This window comes from Thamnophis elegans, chromosome 10 (assembly GCF_009769535.1).
Source record: "Thamnophis elegans isolate rThaEle1 chromosome 10, rThaEle1.pri, whole genome shotgun sequence".
Classification (NCBI taxonomy): domain Eukaryota; kingdom Metazoa; phylum Chordata; class Lepidosauria; order Squamata; family Colubridae; genus Thamnophis; species Thamnophis elegans.
In genome coordinates this window covers 61,094,711-61,115,538 of record NC_045550.1, presented here as the reverse complement: position 1 = coordinate 61,115,538, position 20,828 = coordinate 61,094,711, and the positions used below count along the sequence as shown (strand labels likewise).

The window sequence follows — 20,828 nt, the reverse complement described above, 5'->3', positions numbered from 1 at the left end:
GGGAAAGCAGGAGATGAGGAGGGGAAACCTGGGACAAAGCGAGATCCAGCTGAGCTGCGGCTCCTTCTCACTGCAAGCGCCTCCCGGGGAGGGGAGGAGGAGGGAGGGCGAAGAGCCCGAACGCGCGCGCTCTCTCTTTGAATTCCGCGCCTGGGTGGGCGGAGCCTGCCGGAGGGGCGGGTCCGAGAGGCGGAAGAGCGCGCGGGGCGCTTTTACGACAGGTCCTCCCTCGGCTTACGGCAGGGCTTCTGAGGGGCGCCGAGCCTCTTTTGCGAGGCAGGGCCGCGGGTTAGGGTTTTCCCGCCTTTTTTTTGGTTCCCTTCCCCGGGGCGTGTGAAGGAGCGCGGCAGGCATGGTGAGTGACCTGACCGCCCACCCACCCTACTTTACCGGCGGCGGATGGGACCTTAACCTTCCCTTAACCTGGCTTGTCTGTGGCGGCCGGCTGGGAATCCCGGGCGCGGTCGTGATATAGCCGGAATCCTGGGGGTTGTAGTCCCAGGATGAGGGTAGAGGCGCAGGACGGGAAACAACCTTTTCCAGAGGGGTTTTGCTTTGCCTGAGGGGGGGGGGGGTGGAGCCCTGAACCCCCAGTTGTTCAACAGCCAGTTCCCCTCAAAAAGCCAGGAAAGATTTTTGCACGGTGGTTTCGGCCTCCTTTTAGGTCAGAGGTCTTCAAATTTGGCAACTTTAAGACTTATAGAGGTCAACTGAATTCTGGGAGTTGAAGTCCACAAGTCTTAAGTTGCCAAGTTTGGGACCCCCTATTTTAGGCCGTCACTGTGAATGTTCTCCTCAGAGCAGAACTTAAACGGAGATAACTGAGGAATCATTGGTTGGAGTTCCTTGGGGGGTGGGGCTGTTCCCTGAGGAATGGCAGGGCTGTTTCACCACTTTATTGCCCATGATTTTGAGTAGGGAGAATATCCTGGCCTGCTTTTGTTATATCCCTGATCAGTTTTGGCTGATCTTTAGCCCCAGGGAGGTGGTGTAAATTGGTGATTTTATTTTCTTTAGTTTGTCAAGACAACAGTATATGTATACATTTATCGTATTGAACACAGGAAATGAGTCGGATAAATGGGGGACAGTAGGACAAGGACAGAAGGCCCACTGGTGCGCTTATGCATGCCCCTTACAGACCGCTTAGGAAAGGGGTGAGGTCGACAGTAGACAGTCTTAGGTTAAAATTATGGGGGTTTGGGGGGATGTAACAACAGAGTCAGGTAGAGCATTCCAGGCATTGACACACACTGTTGCTAAAGTTTTATTTTCTGCAATCAAGTTTGGACGCGGTTTATCCTGCCTTTTTGTATGTTTTGATCAAACTCAACATAGTTAATATAGGTAATACTCCTTCCTTCCTTCTATGCTCCCCACCACAACCTGTAAAGTGGGATGGGCTGAGGGAGAGCAACTGGCCCAAGTCACCCAGCTGGCTTTCATTGACTAAGATGAGACTAGAACTCACAGTCTCCCATGGCGACTTGGCCCAAAAGTGCATCGAGCTGGTTTTTCTTAGCCAAGGTGAGATTAGCAACTCACAGTCCTTCTGGTGGATGGCCCAAAGTCCACCAGCTGGCTTTCATTTGCTACGAGATGAGACTAGAACTCAGTCCTGGTGATTGGCCCAATGTTACCTAGCTGGCTTTCATTGGCTGAGACTAGAACTCACAGTCTCCTGGTGATTGGACCAATGTTATCTAGTTGGCTTTCATGCCTAAGGGAGATCTAAACTTCATAGGTACCTGCAGCACCATTTTCTTCTAAATTACCCATTCAGGCTGCCTGGAAGAAGCATTTGGATATACTCCTTTTCTATGAAGTAAGGTATATAGAGCTCAGCTTTGTGGGACCTTCTTCCCTTACAAATAAGGTTTTGTCTGTCCATTCCAATGTTATAGATTACGGAATAGATTAGTTTTGCTCTGCCAATATCATTACTAAATACCGTAATACTATGGCTGGAGCAATCTTTGGTAGAACCTGAAGTGTGGAATTTATTCATTGCTGAAATTAAGCCCTCTCTCCAGCAGTGATAAACTTAAACATGGCTGTCCTCACCTCTGTAGTTTTCTTGGCCGTAGTCTAAAATAATGCAATGACAAATCATTCTTAAAGTTTTTACTGTTCATCAAAAGACTTGGGCAACTTAAAAATTAAAGAAGAGAAATTCAGTATCCATCCACTACTTCTCCTTCAATCTCTGTTAAAGTTTCCACAGCACTGCAGTTGTGGTTAAATCAGTAACGTTCTCCCTATCTCACCTTCAGATGTATGGTTGTCTGTACAGGGTTTTCTGTGGCTTAATAGGTCACTATATTAAAAGGGTTTTTTCCTTTAGATTCTTCATATCCTTATAGGAATGTTTTCCCCAATTTCCTAGTCTACTTCATAGTCTGTTTTTCCTTGGGGTGGACTCCAAAGTAAGAATACCAAATCTGTGCTGCAAAATCTGGTTGCTTCAGAGGGTAAAGAGAGTTTTCTATATCTCTTTGCTGTCTTTTAATCTGATGACTGTCTGAATTTTGTAGCCATAACTGAAACACTAACCAGGTTAAACCTTAACTAATTTTTCAGAACCTAGTCAAGGTCAGCTAGGTGCTGCCATCTGCTGGGCTATTAAATAAAACTTAGTTCATTTCACAGTTTACTGTGTCGAAGGTTCTCAGTCATCCAGATAGAGTTGTCAGAGTTGAGTCAAGACAACCGGACTACTTGTTGTTCAAAATGCTTCCCTGCTTATCCTAGCTTTAGTCTGGGCATGTTGGTTAGGGATGGCCCAATATATGATCTTTAGGTGGCTTCATTTATCACCTAACCTAGATAGGCTCATTAGCTAAGTAGGCAGAGAGTAGTTAGGGAAGCGATTGACCTGATTCTTTGGAAGCAATACTTGCCCAAACCACTATATAAACTCCTGCAAAGGTTAGCAGGCCATACTAGGGCCACTACCTCCGATCATTCAAGAGAGGGACGGATAGCACCATCTCTGGCAGCATTTAAAAGGTCATTCAAATGCATTTTTCTCTTTGCCTTTCATTTTTTTAAAGCTATATTTGTTGCTGATAAATATTAAACCTTACATTTACTTAAAGTGATTATTTAAAATTATTTAAATACCAGAGTTCCTTTATAATTGGATATTGATTTTTACTATTTTTAAATATTTATGTCAGCCTCTGTTTCGCTACTTGCTTTCGGCTCGCCATTGAAACAGGGCGGGGGAGGCATGGTATTTGGGAAGGGAAGTTTAAGTACAGGAAAGATTGTGAAAAGGGAGATTTGTTCTCCGCCATCTACTGCGCATACTGGAGATAGTGATTGGGCCCCCCAAGGCTAACTGTCCTGCATACCACCCTGATGATGCTTTTTGAAGATAGAACTCATATGACACCTGAGGGATTTGCAGATTGGACTAGGGATGGGGTTACCAGTGGGAGGGGTTGGGTCACATATTGATATCTATGATTTCCGTGGGCTTTTGCCTCAGATCTTGCTTTGCTTAGCTGCTATCTTTCATAACCATTAAAGGTACTCTTAATTCTACAAAATGGAGTTAAGTGGTTTCTTTCTTGTTGCTGAGGGAGGTTGGCTTGACAATTTTGGAGAAACTGATCTTGAAAAAGTGGCTTATATATTTAAAATATATTAAATAAAATTGAAGTGTACCATCTGCTAGATGCAATAGAGTTGCAATATTCTCGAGATACAAGCTACAATCTTTTAAGAGGCACAATTAAAAAGCCCCAAACTGATTGAATTTGCACAGCTCCCAGTTATTATATTTTACCCTCACTGAAAAGAACTAGACACTACATAAATTAAATATATTGAAATAATATACTGGAACTTCATCCTACTAAATTTTAGATATAAAATTATTTTCTATTTAGGACCTTTGAGTAGCTGCATGAAAGCTGTTTTCCGTTGTGTTATAATACTTGATAAAAAACTATGATGATGTAATCTTAGGAACGTTGCTTATCTCATTTCTGATATAACTTCAAATAAAGCTTATTAATTTGCATGAGAAATAAGTATTTCCCATGAGACTGCCTAAATTTAAATGAAAAACCACCTGTGGAACATTTATGACTTGAAATTGTCAATTTAGAAATAAGGATACATTTTCTGACAAGAGAACAATCAACCCAATGGAACAGCTTGCCTTCAGAAGTTTGAGAGCTTATGGACACTTTCAAGAAGAGATTGGACTGCCATTTGTCAGAAATGTGTATGGTCCTCCTGCTTGGGGTTGGACTAGATGACCTACAAGATCCCTTCCAACTCTGTTAATCTGCAAATGCTTACTGGTATAATTATTTTGGAAAAGAGAATATAAAATCATACACATGCACATTCACACTGAAGAGAACCCTAGAAAATATATTCTTAACTACTCATGAGTATCTTAATTCATGAATAGAGATATTTGAAATTTAAATGTATATTGTGATGAAAAATTAAAAAAAAACTTCCTGGGGACAATATTTTGTTTATTTTTTAAATACTATTGTATCCAGCTGGAATAAAAATACCTCTTAAGATTTCTGAGAACTTTTAAGAGCTGAATTTCTTATACATATGCAGTTATTTCAGAACAATTAAATTGATTTCTAGCTCTCAGTTATGTTTGCAATACCTACATACACCCAAGATTTGTTCCAAAGGGTTGGTAGAAGAGACAAAGTAAAGTACCATTGGTGAAGTTATTCATTACAGTACCTATATAAGATTTGAAATTGGGATAATACAAGCTTCTGAATTATAGAATATCTCTGTTCGTCAAGAAGGCATAAACAAATCCAAAAATGTTTTGTGTCCTAGTTTTAAAAGAAAAGTACAATATTCATGTTTCACTAGCCATATAAATCTAAGTTTCAAGATGACTTCCCTAATCATCCTCCCTTTCTCAGACACATACACACACAGAGTAAGTTCAGTATTATTTCAAATGCATGGAATTGAAAATTGTCAACTGAAGACCTGTATAATGTTTAAGCAATTTCTGTCTTAGATATTTGGTATATATTCAAAAAATCTTTTCACTGATAGTATACAAGCAAAATGTTCCTAAGTTAATATTTTATTTATTCATTTTTTGCTTTCTTTTAGGCTGGTACTATGATAGTAGTTGGCCTGACAATAGCTGCAGCTGGTTATGCAGGTTTGTTCTTGGAAAACTTGTTTTATTTCTGCTTGTGTTAAATATGTACCCTATAATGAACAGTAGTATTACAGTCTAGTGTTTAGAAGCATAGACATCTGTCTACAAGACTATGTTGGATGGTTTAATAAACAGAAAGACAGTGGTTCTTGTAGATGGTTTCAGTGGCAGATTTGTTTGCCAAATATTGCTAATTATTTGATACATTTAATTTCATATCACATTTGTTATTGTGATGCCGGATTTGATGCTTTTAAGTTTAAAATAGATATCATAAATGTAGGCTCACATATCGTGGAAAACATTGACTTGCTAACCATAGTTTATTGACTGACTCAACATTTGTTAAGCATGGTTCACATAGCCATACTACATTACGGCTTAATGTAATTTGTAAATTGGCTCTGTATGACAATCTGTTTGAATTGCATCTGTATTATTGGACATAATTCTGCCTATGGCTTGCACATGGAAATTTGAAGTTTGGACCAAAATGATTTAAAATACGTTAACACCTTCACCAGGGTGAGAGATATCAACTAAGTGCTCTAGTTTAGGGAATTACTTAAATGACAGAAATTAGTCAACACGGACTTCAATTTATTGCATCTACAATAAATTGACAAGCTTCAAAAGAGAGGATGAATCCTCAGGTCCACTACCTGTGCTTGTATTCTATATGAAAAGATGGTATACTCTCAGAATTTATCGCATCAGAGGAAGCTGATCCCCAGGTTATGGGGCTTTCCATTCTTTGGGGTAGTCATATTGGAATGCTGACAAAGTACCACAAGGTTATTGCAAAATGACCATTATGAAGAGGACAGTCCATTTATAAAGTATCTACCATGAAAGCTATGGGCAATGACAAAACTTGATAATGCTAAAAGCATTAGTAACGTTAGTGAAATTTCACTCATCCCACTGACTTTTGTCTCTCTTTCAAGATAACTTTTTAAACTGATGTTCCCTCACCCTGCACACTTCCCTAGGTTAGGTGTTTCAGTCAATCGCACATGTATTATTCTCTCATTACAATGCCACAGCTGTCTTTGTATGTGTAACTTACTTGAAATTTGATTTTCTGAAAGAAAGGAACACCATAGTTAAAGAGCATCTGCCTTGCACTTTCGTTTCTGCTGCCCCATACCTAATATAAATGGTTCTTTAAGGGATGTGCTGTTTAGTACCCTTGTAAGTAATCCTTAATTTAGATTACTTAGTTGACTTTGCAAAATTCTTAAAATATATTGCCTTTTTAAAAATTGCATCAGTAAATGGTACTGGATTCTTTAAAATAGAATTTGAACTGTGCAAGGCAGAGGGAAAAACAATTTTGAGAGTGGTGTATACAGCCCTTCCTGGAATTTAGTAGCCTGAGTGCTGTGTGTGGGGAAAATAAATTTAATCTTTTCAGTGGAATAGGAAGTACTGGACCTCTGTTTACACTCTATTCAGCCTATTGCAATAGTAGGAAGCTTCCGTGGAAACATTAGATTTTGTCCATTTTGGCCTGGGATTGTCTAGTTGCCTCTACAAGTTCTGCAAATCTCACACTAAATAACTGAAATTGAATCTTTTCTTTCTTTTGAGGTCGCTATGCGCTGCAAGTAATAAAGCAAATGGAACCACAAGTAAAGCAAACACTGCAATCTCTGCCAAAAACGGTGAGTTTGTTTTTAACTCAATATTCTTTTGCAGCAATATCATCATCTTTGCTTACCATGGGACATGAGAGAGAAACAGTTCAATGCATAGGAATATGAGATCCCAAATTTGCCCGTTATAAGCCTTATGCTTATTACGGTGTGCAAATTAATTAAAAATAATTGCTGAGTTTTGTAGAAATATTTTTGTCTCAATGCTAGGAAAAAAATGGATTAGTTGGTAATAATGAACTAAGCCATGTGGGACATTAAAAGAAATAAATTGTGTCGCCTCTTCTACTTCTTGGCAATGTTGTATGTAATTGATGTATTTTTTTCTATTTGCCACAATTGAGTGATGTGCATCTTTAATTTCTTATTGGTAGCATTGCATAATGCTTTCATAATAACAATATTTTATTTTCAGGCCTTCAGTGGTTATTACAGAGGTGGATTCGAAAGCAAAATGAACAAGCGGGAAGCTGCCTTAATATTAGGAGTGAGGTAAAATTAAAATTAAAAATCACAATATTTTCCAGGAAAAAGTGCCTAAGAAAAGAATGGGAAACATGTTAGGTAGCGTAATTTTTGTAGCTATGATTTGAATAGTAAAAAGCTTATGGTAATCTTTTTACATCATACAGGCTGTAACTCTGATCAGAACATAACAGCCAATTTTATGTTCAGTATTGTTAATGACAAGGTCTCCAAGATATTGAATGGACATAGGGTGGATGCAAAATTTTCAGATCACTCTACAACAGAGGTAGCTTTTAGACTTATATAATTTAGAGCCATGGTGATAGAGTGGTAAGAATGCAGTATTGCAGGCTAATTCTGCCGACTGTTAGTAGTTTGAGACTGACCAGCTCAAGGTTGACTCAGCCTTCCATCCTTTTGAGGTTAATAAAATGAGGACCCCCAGATTGTTAGGGGCAACATGCTGACTCTGTAAACTGCTTAGAGTGTCAGCATATTTCCTCCCAACAATCAGGGTCCTCATTTTATCGACCTCAGAAAGATATGGAAAGCTGAATCAACTTTGATCTGGTCAGGATCAAACTCCTGGGAGTAGGCAGACTTAGCCTATAATACAGTATTCTAACCCACTACATCACCACAGCTCTATAAAATTTTGAATGCTGTTTTATCAAGCAAACAGATTTGTCACATTTAAACCTCACTCAGCCAATTAAGCAAAGAAGTTCAATAACTGGGTGTTGTAATGAGGGGTCTGTTTTTTTTACTATCCTAATAAGACAATGGGGGAGGGAGGGAATAAGTTTATTTGTATGCATAATTGCAAAACAATCATAATAAGCCATTTGTGTTTGTTGCTGGATTATCACAAAAATATAACATGCAGCTTGCAAATACGTATGTTAAGCAAACTGTAAAATTCAAAATATCCTCCTAATAGTCATATTGTGAAATGAGGTAGTGAACTGCCATAGATGCAGTAATCTGGTGTTTTTAATAATAATCTGGGTGTTTTTTGATATTTTTCCTAGTTATAAATTATCTAATTAAAAAATAAACTGTTAGTCCTACAGCGAACAAAGCAAAAATCAGAGAAGCTCACAGAAGAATCATGCTTTTGAATCATCCTGATAAAGGTAAATCAAAAAATGTTAATATGTTAAATGGCTGTCTTCACTTGACTCATGTAAAATGAGACTCTCCTATAGGGCTGCATGGGAACATTTTAAGAATTGAATTTAGAGATTTTGAGTTCTGTTTTCCTATTTTTTTATTTGAAAGTTGTCCGTGCACACGAGGGGAAAACTAGAATTTTCTGATAAAATTCTATAGCCTGGCAAGCTATTGTTTCATTACCACTGCTGATGTAGTTAAGTGTTTTTGTATGTGGACCATTTGATTATTGAAATGACTAAAATGTTTTATTATTTTGAATATTCAGTTCATTGATCACATTTATTTCATTTACCAGAATAATGGAATAATTTCTGTCTTGTGAACATGACAACCATATTTTCCTCTTTACCAGGTGGGTCTCCCTATGTTGCAGCCAAAATTAATGAAGCTAAGGATTTACTGGAAAATCAAGCTAAGAAATGAGAACTCATCACTGACTTTTAACAATTAGAATATATTTTCAAAATAGCCCAAAGACAAATGAAGCTGTCATACATGCCAAAAGGAAATCGTTTTGATGTAGGGCACATCCTTCTCTCTGGTTATTTTCAGAAATTAATGTCAACTACAACTTCTGATGCACTTCTAATGAAGTGCAAGCTTTGTACAGAACCCATTAATCAGATAGTAATCTGAAATTCAGAGTTATCATTTTAGATTAAAAAATTAGCAGGATAAATATGAACATCCAAGATTCTGCTGAAAACACCTGTGGGGTTTAATAATATTTTGAAGTAATTTATTTCTCAGCTGAGAACAGCTGTATTATTTTATCATAGAATTATGGTGCAGTATTCTTCAAAAATGATTTTTATTACCATGATTGCTGAGCAATAAAATTCGTACAGTATTTCTTTATATGTGCATAAGAAAGTGTTGTTATAGTACAGTTGCTCTCGTAAGCTGGTCTATATCTTCCCGCTGGTTAAACAGCCATTCATGAGCGAGAACCAAGTTGGTAGTCTCCAACTTTCTAATATAAGCATTTAAAACGAGTTTTCAATTCTTCATACTAAGAAAAGCTTAGATTTATTTCTAAATAATGGCTCCTGCCTTTGTGAATATTTGAAGATGATTAAAATGGGAAAGAACTAGGCTTGAAATTGTCATAGATTTAAAAAATCCAAGTATTAAGCGTGGTGAATAATGTTCTTTCCTCTCTGTCTTAAATGTAAGGTAGAATTTCCCCCCCTTTAAATGTAGAGGAAAAAAAAGAGTTCTACGGCTTTTTAATTGATTTTTGTGGCTTCTAAAACTCTGTTCAATTTATGTTACAAAGCATGTTGCTCAACCTATTCTGGAACCTGTATGCTTTTTTTCACTTTTCTTTTATCTTGGAGGTTGCCTAATTTGTTACCCAGATCAACTGGAGTTGCTTGGTCCATAATTGAATCTAATTAGAGCAAGAAGCTCTTGGAATTCTACATTTGAGTGAGTAGTTTGGGGAATTTTTATGTGGGACTTTAGGGAAGGGTACGAAGTTCTTGGAAATGGCAGATTTATCTAGAGAGGATTATATTATTATATTCTATATTTTAGGCAGAATTCAAGACACAGCATCAACAGTCATAAATAAATACTGGAAATTATAGATTTCTTCCCAAAGGGATCTGGAGAAATTTAGGAAGCAATGTAAAACAGGCCATCTGGAGCAATTTTGACTTTTTCCTGGTACCATGTTCCTGTCACTTGTAGTATGGATATTGTATTTGCCTACCTGGACAATAGGAAGAAATATATAGGAAGAAATACAACTACAGAAAACGTGAACAAACTATCTCCAGTAATTTAGGAAGGGTGGAAGAAGACAATAGTTATGTGAAAGAGCACATGAAAATGGGAGAGAGACATGGCAACCATTAGGAGAATGGAAGAATATTACACATAAGATCAAAGGATAACACACTAAACCAGTGGTCCCCAACCTTTCCAGCTTGGTGGTGGGTGGCTAGGTGAGAACCTCCATAATTTTAAGGTAGCAGAAAGGTGGCAATTCAAAGTAGTTATCTTAATGGATCACTAGCAGATTGTGCTAATAGAAATATAATCATTTTTCCAATAAAATGTTACTAGGAATCTTAAAAACCCACTGTTGCAAGCATAGTATTTCAACCAAGTTACATTTGAAATAGAGACCATTTATAGTTGAGACATTAAGAAGGAAGTTGGCAGAACGTATTGAAGCAGAATTAAATGATAAGACAGAAGATAAGAGTCCAAACTCTAGAAGGAAGTGTTAAAAGAAGTTGACATCCTTACCCTGAAGAAATCTAGGAGATATTATAGTGATTTTAAATAAGAAGAAATGTTTCACAAATTTGTTAGCATAAGTGAACTCTCCCTTTCCAGAATAATTGTCACCAGTTTTCTGCATGGTATAAACATTAAATACTTTGGATTTAAAAAAAAACCACATCAGGGGTCATGGGCAGGATACACCAATTCTTACAAAGGACAAAAAAAATCAACAACCATGAATAAAATAAAGACAATGAGAAGTAGTAGTAGTAGTAGTAGTAGTAGTAGCAGCAGCAGCAGCAGTAGTAGTATCCCAGATGGCAATGAGCAGGCTTTTGAAATTACAGTGGCATTGACAAGAATATTGCAGAAACTGCAAGGCAGCTATAGGGAATGCTAAGGAATAAGTATGATCCAAAAGCTAAACTTTTCTTAATCTCCAGGGGAGAGGCATGGTTCTAGGACTTAGTTCTAATTTTGTCTCCTTGAAAAAAGATGATTTCCCTCCCCAAAAGCAATGCATTATGTGTGCTACATCAGCGATGAAGTCAGACTTGCTCTTGAGATAAAATGATATGGGATATCTAATTAGAATGCCAGGATTTTAGGGTCAAATTTTAAATTGGGGAGAGAATCCATTTGTGAATTGAATTTTACCATTTCCCCCTAAATTGTCCTATTACTGGTTTCTATGCAATAACCAGTAAAAAGGAAAGACGTTTAGATCTGCAAGTTAAATGAGGAACAATGTTGCCAGCTACAAAAACCTTTCAGAAAATGACATTAATATACTCTTTCATTCAAAGGCAATGCCTCCATGAGAACTTGTGTCCAACCCTTGTATAACAAATTAATAACTAGCAAATGTTTAAGGATCAACCAATGGAAGATCAAGGTTTATTTTTCTACCAGCATACAAAAACATATTGCACATCAAACAACCAAAAATAAAAATACTCTAAGGACTAACATATGTAGTTTATACAGAATAAACTTTCTGGAAATTGATCTTTTCAGTAGTTCTGGTTATCTTAATGGACATGACTAATTCAGAATTAAGTGTTTTAACTAAAGCTATGTTTGATTTTTAAATACTGTACAGTTTAATAAATAAATCAAACAAAGCCTCAATGTAGAACAGTCACTGCCAATGTCACCCAATATCCCTGCAGATTGAGAATTTAATAAATGTATTCCAGTGGTCTGCAGTTTTCCCCCACTACATACAGCATTTAAAAAATGTATTAAAACAGACCAGTTTCCAGACTAAACTAATGGAGAAATTACAATTCAGTGCAAAATATTTTAGACTGCATTTTTTTTTCTAGTTTTCCCTCAGGTGAAGAAGTGGTTGCATATTATTAAAAATGTAATAAAAGCAGCTAATGCTTTCATAAAGTAGGTTATGTTAGGGATTTCCCCCCACACATCTGTCATATTTTGAAAACAAAATAACGTTTCCTATAGCCAGCAATTTGTTTTTATTTAAATGTTACATATACTATTCTCAAGGCACATCTGATGATATTTATAACACAGTAGGTGTCAAAGTATGTTCAACATTGGATTTTTTTTCAGGATCCCTCCCTGTTGTTTTCCAAAATGGAGGAACTGAAAGTGCGATGTCAAGATTCGCAATCCATATTCTATCTTTGGCAAGCTTATACAAGCACTATTGTAAAATGTAATGTAAAAGAACTGTAAACTAGGAACTCTTGTTTATGAAACACCATTCAACACAGCTTCTTCCTGTTTATTTCCGTCTTCTTGTATAGTACTAGGCTTTTCTTCAGGACTATGTTGCTGCTTGGAAGATTCAGTCCCAGAAACCACTGCCGGGCCATTTACCGCTTTTTCAGAAAGGCCAACCTCTTCAATCACATCTTTCACCTTTTAAACGGGGAAAAAAATAAGACTCGGTGACGAGAGAACTGCCAATCATTACAGCATAATTAATACACCCCCACTCCAATTTTAGACTTAAGAAAATCCACAGAAGGTATTAATTTTAGAAAGATGATTAGATGAACATTTTACGTGTAATAGTGGATGTTACACCCAGTTATCTGTATACCTATTTATTTAAATCATTCCTAAAATCCAGTTGAAAACTGTCAAATGAACAAGGTAGGTAATTATCTCTAGACATAAGCTACATTCTTGCCTTAGGCGGCCATTCTTAGAAAGCTGGAGAATGTGATTAGGGCAAGGTATTCTTAACAGAAGTTGTCTAAATTGGCTAATAAATTTGTAACATATAATTTTCCTATTTTCATAGAGCCCTCCAAATTGGCAAACTTTTTTCAGCACCTAGAGAGATGTAGGTTACATAATCTTTGAAGTAAATTCATAAATAGGTATTATGTATAGATAAAAGTTTTCCCTATCCAGTCGTGTCCAACTTTGTTAGCCAAGGGAACCAGCCAGCATTGTCCAAAGACTTTTCCAGCATGACATCATACCGCAACACAGAATGTATGGAAAAAAAACACGGAACACTATTACCTTCCCACCAAAGTGGTAGCTATTTATTTACAAGCTCACTTTGTCATGTCCTGAACCCAGGCTGCTGGTTTTCCAGCTGACAAGCTCGGCTTCTAAACTACTGAGCCACTGTGCCCCCTCTAGCTAGTATTAGTTTGTTACTTTTATTGTTTCTTACCGTTTCCTTCTTGTTTTTACCCAGTGTTTCCTTTGGGAGGTTTCTTTGTCTACTCTGAGATTCTGCTCTTGATATATAATCAGCAACTGTAACTGTGAGGAAAGAGATTTTCAGGCTTTTACGTTTAGGAAACATCCAACTCTTGGTTAACAATCCAAAAGGATAAATCATGTTTATCCTTTTACGTTCCAAGGCATATTATACAAATTCAGTCATCTTTTGAAGCCCTCCAAAATAAGAAAGACCTAATGGTTAATCCTGAAGTTTCATGCAGCTAATTTAAATTAAATCTATATTGACCTGTTTTTGTTTTTTTTGTCAGTTTAAAATATTTTTGCCTTATTATCAAAGGACAACTCTACGATTTTCGGGGGGGGGGGGGGGAAGGTATATTTAAAGGTACTGAAGATTTGAAAGATGGTCCAGATTTTGAAAAGAAACCTGGGAAATGATTTTTTAAAAACATGCTTTAATCCAAACTTGTGAGAGACTTGAGGCAGATGGATACAGAGTCCATATTTTTTGAGGATGTTCTTCGATTTAGGCACATTTTTCTGAAGTGAGAAATATAAAAAATTGAAGGGGTATTAATATCCCACCTTAGCCATGAAAGCCAGCTGGGTTTGGCCAATCCCTCTTTTAGCCCAACCCACCTCACAGGGTTGTTGTGAGGAAAATAGAAGGAGGAAGATCACACGTTTATTTAATTTATTGGCCATTCAACTTACCATAGGGTAACTGGGTCACTTACAATGTTAAAAGGATAAAACACTACAAATCCTATACAATACAAATATACTATAAAAATATACTCAACCCTCACTAAAAGATTGGAAGGAGGGAACAGGATAAGTTTTTGGGGGGAGGCGGGATCTGTTATTTATCAGCCACCCCCTCCCCATTGGAGCCCCAAGCCAATTGGTGGAGTCAGGTCTCTGGCAGAACGTCGGGCAGGTTGGAGCCAACCTCAGCACCTTAAGTGATTGATAGAAACAATTGAAGGCAGAATATTGATACAAATCTTAAAATAGTAAATGCTTTTCTTTTGGAGAAAAGTATTCTTAGGTCAGGAAGTACTTTGGCTCATTGTTTCCTTTTGACTCCATATAGCAACTATATTTTCCAATATAGTTTATTGGAAAAGAATTGGGGGAAGAAGTATTAAAATGATTTCTGCGTGATGAACACGGTGTAACGAATAAAGAAATTCACCATATGGCCAAAATTGTGCAGCATATCTGAAAATACTTCCCAGCGGTGGCTGTCATCCCTCTCAGAATTTAAGATTAATTGATCAAAAAACATACTGCCTTAATTTGCTAAGGATCCCTACGGGTGCAATATTTCTGATTACTATTTCTCCAGTGAAGTCATACTGCAGTTCTCCAGAATTAAAGTGAAACAATCAGAAGCAAATTGAGAAAGCAATTTTTAATTATCCATCAAAGGATTTTTGTGGTTAACTGATCAATATCATGTGTCTATTATTCTATAGCATTTTGTGGTGTGAAATCCATTTCCTTTCATTTTTAATTGTACTCAACTGTTCATAAGCCTTTGAACTCTACAGAAAGAGGACACGCTAATATTCTGGAACTTGTTTAGCAAATGCAAGATGTTTACAAATGCAACAAACATGGATTTTTCTGGAAACTAAAATCTGCACTTTTAAGATGTTAGTACATATTTAAAGATGCATCAAACCACAATGGCAGACAGAACATGCAACTATTTTTTGCTTTACAGCAGTTGTGCAATTTCTGTTGTCCTTGAAATGCTTATCATATTGATTCAAAATATGAGACAGGCAAATGCCATGCAAGTCACTTCATGTTTTATTGCAGCACTAATAAGCTGGCCAACATTCCTACTAACAAGTAGTTGCCAGAAATGAGCCTCACCGAGCAGTGTTGCTTTCATTATGGCATATATTTCCATTCTGACATCTACAAATCATTCCATTTTAATGATGCTTACACTGGGAGCATGACCAGTTTATAAGACACTAATGTTAGTTACTGGAAGATGAGTAACTAGTAATTTCTCAGCTTGTAGTCTTAGTTATTAAGTAATTATTATTTACAAAGGCACTTCACACGCTTCAGAGGTACACAAACAGACATGGAGCATTCCTTCATGCTTGTGACCTGAGGTGGGCCACCTTTCCACTTAAGTTACCTGGCTGTCTATCTTCTGCCTGACCCCTGAAGCGACGCCTGCGACTACGGTTGCGTCGCTGGGGTTTTTTTTCTCTATCATCTGCAATTGCAAAGTTGAGGCATGAACCATTTTACAGATGGTTTTTTTCTCAGCACAAAGCAGAAAGAAAAAGCCCTATTTCACACTTCCAAGTGGAGGAGCAACAGTATAAGACCATGTTTAAATTGGCATTAATTTATGTTGATACCAAAAGATAAAACACTGGTTCAAGGAATCATTTCCCCGTCTTATTAGAAATGTTTCTCCTTGATGAACTTTGCATAAACTATTATCACAAAATGGCAGTTAATGCTGAGACACACTTACCCCCAAAGAAGTCCTACTGACTTCAATTATTTTTAATTGTTAGTTCCGCAAATTTAAGCAACAAAATCACTCGGGCCCTACCAAAGATAAAATGGATGTTACGTTTACATTTATTTATTCTAAATGGGATTTTAAAATCTTCAAGACTAAATCAACTTTACATTTCATGGTAGGTACAAAATGGATACTTGCTTGTTGAGATTTGGAACAAATGCTCTCTTTTCTAACACGGTGGTGTAAAATCGGTTCAAACCAGGAGGATTTTAATGCAATTATAAGAACATAGCCTCAAATATTCTGGTTACATGGAAGTAACATCTTTAATTATGCAAACAGTTAACATTATATTAAATTACAATTAGAGTGGTGACGATGAAATGTAGAGTAATTGACTGTAATAGCACATTACAATTATACAAGTTTATGGGTATGAACCTCTTCGGTTTTGTTACAAGTGATTTACATACCTAAGCCATTTTCATTAACTGACGCCGTGTCAGATTCTGTCATGCCATCCATTAAGGAAGCATCTTCATCAGTCCTCCGTCTGCGAGATCGCCTGCGTCGGTTCGTGGTGTGATGCGATTCGCTTGCATCAGTATCTGCAGTCTGATCAGACTCTGTGTTATCCAGTAAGCTATAAGGATTGCTGTCTGGATCTTTCAGCACTAAAGTAATGACAGGGAAAAAAAACCCCACAAAGGCCAGAAGTGGCACATAAATTTGTGTTGTTTTCATCTACCATTTTAAACAAAATGTTACGAGGGTAGCCAAGTACAAAGTAATCTAATCCCAAACACGCATACTAATATGGCAAGCAACGTAGGAAAAATCTGAAACGTTCTTGAGAACTTGAGAATATTGCTCTTGAAAGGGAAACAAAGCTACAGAGTAGATGGCTTTGGAGGTTGTAAACATCAAGGCCATTGCTTTAATTCCATCCTCCAGAAAATCCCAGAGGCAATTTGTTTTTTATTCATCTTCTCAGGTAAATAGACATAAATTTCTGTCTCTTTCTGGCATTCTTCAAATTAGGATAGAAATAAAGAGGAAGAATAAGCACATCATAGCTACTGGAATTCTTTCCAGTGTTTATATGAGATATTTATGAGATATTGGAAAATACAAGCAGGCTGCTTCAACTTAGGGTTTGTGAGCAGGAGACATTTCTTTGAATACAGAAATGGATAATATCCTAAAGCAGCTGCCCAACTGTCTCCCAATGACGGGAAATTTTCTTGGAGTGTTATTCTCCACAGCCCCAGTCTATTTTCAAACTTGATATTTCCTTTCCTCAATTGTCTCACAATATTAGCTTTGGTCCTGTTTGGTTAAGTTTTCAGAGTCATCCCACTGAGAGACTATAAAGGACTTTGAACCCCTTTATATAATTTCTTTCCAACAGTCCATTGGATGAGAAAAAATAAAATGGCAACACAAAAGCATTCAAAATTCAAAATTTAATAACCTCAGTGAATCAAGGCCAAGGCCCATCTTCTTATGGCAATTGAGAAAGTACTCTGGCATGCTTGAAGCAGGTACAGAAATTCCCGGTTGTTTGCTGGGAGCATGTTACCCCCAACTCAGAAATAACACTGAATGTTTCAAGCTTTTTTTTTTAACCAGCACGCTCATCTAGGTTCCTCTTAAAACTCGGTCCTACCACAAGTAGTTCTTGACTATGACTGGTTGCTTAGCAAATAGCTAATAACCCCGATTAATGACTCTATTAACCCGCTTGCAACATTGTCCTTATCTCTTAGAATATTTTCTGAAATACCTACAACTTTCCAAATCAGATCAGAAGGTGCTCAGGATCGATCTGATTTTCCCCAGGGATTAATTTAAAAGCTTTTCTGCTATTGCTTTTCGTGTTATGCAGCAGTAGACCTTGCAATCTGAATTTGGCCTTCCGGATTAGAGAATCCCATGGCCCAACACCAGTGACGTCAACATGGCCCCCACCACCACTATTTAGCAACCTATCCTGTTTGGCTGAGATGAAAAATGTGGAGCCCTCTAAAGAATTATTTACATCTAATTACTTTGTGAATTGAGATAATGAATTTGAAAATGATAGCAGTAGAACTTTCTGGTATAAATTTGAAACGTGTTCTCCATACCAGAACTGATAGATGACTTCCCACCTCGCGGTCCACCTCGGCCCCGACCCCCAGAAACACTACGTCTTCCTCCTGGTGGGCGTCTTCGGCTGTCGCGCTGGTGTAGGACCTCCCTATCTTCATCCCCTGCTAGTGACCAATCACTCAGTTCGTCTTTTCTTTCTGATTCTGTCTCAGGGATTAGATAGCTCAGAATTTGTTCCTTTAGGAAGAAAATGGGAACCAAAAGAATACAAGCATGAATCAGCAAAATATTTATAAGGATCTGAATCATTTCAAAGGCACAAAGAAATACCAAACTCTAACAGGCATTTGGATTTACTGGTTTTTAAGGAGGAAATTACTATTTGCAAATATATCTAATATCAGGACACTTATTGTAGTTGGTGGAACTTAATCCAAAAGGTAGACTAGATGTATTAGACGAGATCCAAATTAGAAAACAGCTGATGCTAAGAGAGATCAAAAGTATATGAAGACAGTTAAGAGCCAACATATTTTAAAGTCTACTGCTTTTAAGGAATGAGTCCTAGCTGTTTGTTAACTATGTGATACTGTTAGTGGGAAAAATGCTCCCAAAACAAAACCCACAAAGAATCACATAAGAGCCATGTGTTCTACAGCAGATGATGATGTAGTCTGGATGGGCGAAACAGGGGAGCGATATCACTTTTAATAAAAGGTGCCCTGATTTGGTAAAATTTCATTTTCTGTCATGCACAATACATATTTTGAGATAATGAAGCAGTGATCATTATTCATTATATTTCTGCTTCCAAACTTGCACTTTTTTCCTGAAATGTATGCAGAAAACAAGAAAACCCAAGCAAAATTGTTCATTAATCATAGTTCCAAGATCCATTAGAAATTTTCAGACCAAACTACCATTCCCGATAGCTTCATGACAATGGGGATTCATTTACGTACCGTGTTTCCCCAAAAATAAGACAGGGTCTTATTTTCTTTTCACCCACAAAATATGGCTTGGGCTTGATTATCAGGGGAGGGCTTATTGTTTTGGGGTTGCTGGGCAGCTGCTCTCTTGCGAGCGGGCTCCCGAACGGCTGTGTTGCACTGCCGCAGCAGCAGCCATGAGGTGACCATGCTTACAAGCAGCCGCCCGGCAACCTCCCTTTCCAGCTGGGCACAGCACCATTCACTGACCTATGGATATCGCCAAGCCGCATGAGCGCCTGTTTGCCACCCTCCGGCTCCCGCGGCTTGGTGCCTTTGGAATGCCCCTAGGTCAGTGAATGGGTCTGTGCATGGCCGGATAAGGGGGCTGCTTGAGTCGCTTTGCCGCTCCCTGCTTGCACGACTACCAGGCTCATTATGCCTTTGCCTAACTTTCCCTGCAGACTCAGGGCATCTCCGCTGCTGCCGCCACATGGCTTTTTCTGCGGCTTCCAAAGCACGGAGGTAGGATGCCGAGTCTTTCAGCAGTTGCCGCTCTGGGAGTACACTCTATGGTTGTGGGCTGGCTGCCGGCAGAGCGTACTCCCAGAGCGTACAACTGTAGAGTCTATTCCCAGAGCGGCAACTGCTGGAAGACTCAGCACCAAGCAACCCGAGCCTTTGCCCTCCACCTTGTTCCTGCAGCTTGGCTCCTTCGGGATACTGCTAGGTCGGTGAGCGGCGCTATGCCTGGGCGGAGGAGTGGTGGTTGTCCAGGGGGTTTATTTTCGGGGAAGGGGTTACAATTTTGTCCACTCAAATAATGTGGCATGGCCTTATTTTCAGGACATGTCATATTTTGGGGGAAAAACGGTAATTGGGTTTATTATTCAAGATTGAAGACATTGACTTATGTATCCACATTCCAGTACTTTGGGTTTTGTGTTATGAACAGTCTATGGTGTTCAGTTATTAAGGAAACCTGTTATTTATAACTTCTCTTAGCAAATTAAGTATGATCTATTCAATATAAATCAATAATCTACGAAAGAGGAATTACCAATATTTGTATTATTTAGAGGTATATTTGTTGATTATATAACACAGCTAACATAGTTACCAAAAATTTAATTCCAAATTATAAACTGTGCAGACAATGGTTTATATTTTTTGTTTTTCTATCGAACTAAAGTTGGACAGAAAGAGTATTGAAGCTTTTCAACTTTTGGGGAAAACCCTTGAAAATACCCCCGACAGCCTAGAAAACCAATGAATAGATCGCAGAACAAGTCAATTCAGAGTTCTCATTGAAATAATAATTAATCAGACTTCTATGCAAAAACCCAATTCTCTTCAGAAGTCTATAATTCCAAGAAAGATGGAAAGAAAGAGAAGAAAAAAGACAATCAGCAAGCTGGATGCACTCAAATACAATGGACCACACTGGAGATAGATCATCTAGGTCAGTCTATGTCAGGGATGTCAAACTCAAGGCCCAGGGGCCGGATACGGCCTGCAAGGTATTTAGATCTGGCCTGTGGGGCCACCATGGAAACAGCGAAGGTCTGGCTGCTTCTGTCAGCGACAACAGAACTCAGGAGGACCACATGTGGCCACGCCGCCGCTGCCCCCCCCCCCCCCCCAGCGGTGAAACACAACCCTGATGCAGCCCTCAATGAAATAGTTTGACACCCCTGGTCTATGTGATTGCTAAGAATCGATACTAACTTGATGTCCAACTTAATATAAAAAGCTTGAATTAAGCTGTAAGAAACAATAGATATTTTCCTGAAATCCATATTGATAATTTTGATACTCAAAAACTCTGAAAAATAAATATTTTAGATAATGTTTAGTATCATTTTTTGCCGTGAGCCTGTATTAAAAAAGGAATTTTGTGACCTGTTCACAAA

General features: G+C 38.0%; 2 protein-coding genes across 4 annotated transcripts in view; one reads left to right on the top strand and one right to left on the bottom strand.

Moving 5' to 3' along the window:
* The first annotated feature begins 274 nt into the window (after positions 1 to 274).
* Positions 275 to 20,766, top strand: DNAJC19 (DnaJ heat shock protein family (Hsp40) member C19). 3 transcript variants are annotated; one of them, XM_032226062.1, is made up of 7 exons: positions 275 to 355; positions 5,119 to 5,170; positions 6,764 to 6,837; positions 7,244 to 7,320; positions 8,362 to 8,432; positions 9,813 to 9,903; positions 20,108 to 20,766. In XM_032226062.1, the coding sequence occupies exons 1-6, from the start codon at positions 353 to 355 to the stop codon at positions 9,857 to 9,859; spliced, it is 324 nt and encodes a 107-aa protein (XP_032081953.1). In that variant the 5' UTR covers positions 275 to 352; the 3' UTR covers positions 9,860 to 9,903; positions 20,108 to 20,766. The 3 variants fall into 3 exon arrangements, with proteins under 3 accessions (XP_032081953.1, XP_032081952.1, XP_032081951.1); XM_032226061.1 differs by lacking the exon at positions 20,108 to 20,766 and adding an exon at positions 12,289 to 12,452; XM_032226060.1 differs by lacking the exons at positions 9,813 to 9,903; positions 20,108 to 20,766 and adding an exon at positions 8,825 to 9,483 and having other exon boundaries at positions 276 to 355.
* Positions 11,377 to 20,828, bottom strand: part of FXR1 (FMR1 autosomal homolog 1) — a 36,630-nt gene continuing 27,178 nt past the window's right edge. Inside the window, 6 exon segments of the mRNA XM_032226063.1 lie at positions 11,377 to 12,600; positions 13,373 to 13,464; positions 15,551 to 15,631; positions 16,366 to 16,566; positions 18,022 to 18,197; positions 18,199 to 18,223. Coding sequence (XP_032081954.1) covers positions 12,430 to 12,600; positions 13,373 to 13,464; positions 15,551 to 15,631; positions 16,366 to 16,566; positions 18,022 to 18,197; positions 18,199 to 18,223 — 746 coding nt within the window. The 3' untranslated portion in view covers positions 11,377 to 12,429.

Excerpts from the sequence above, each read along its gene's own strand:
- DNAJC19 (XM_032226060.1), top strand. Across the intron at positions 6,838-7,243 it reads TGCAATCTCTGCCAAAAACG|GCCTTCAGTGGTTATTACAG; the intron begins GTGAGTTTGTTT and ends TTTTATTTTCAG. Across the intron at positions 7,321-8,361 it reads GCCTTAATATTAGGAGTGAG|TCCTACAGCGAACAAAGCAA; the intron begins GTAAAATTAAAA and ends ATAAACTGTTAG.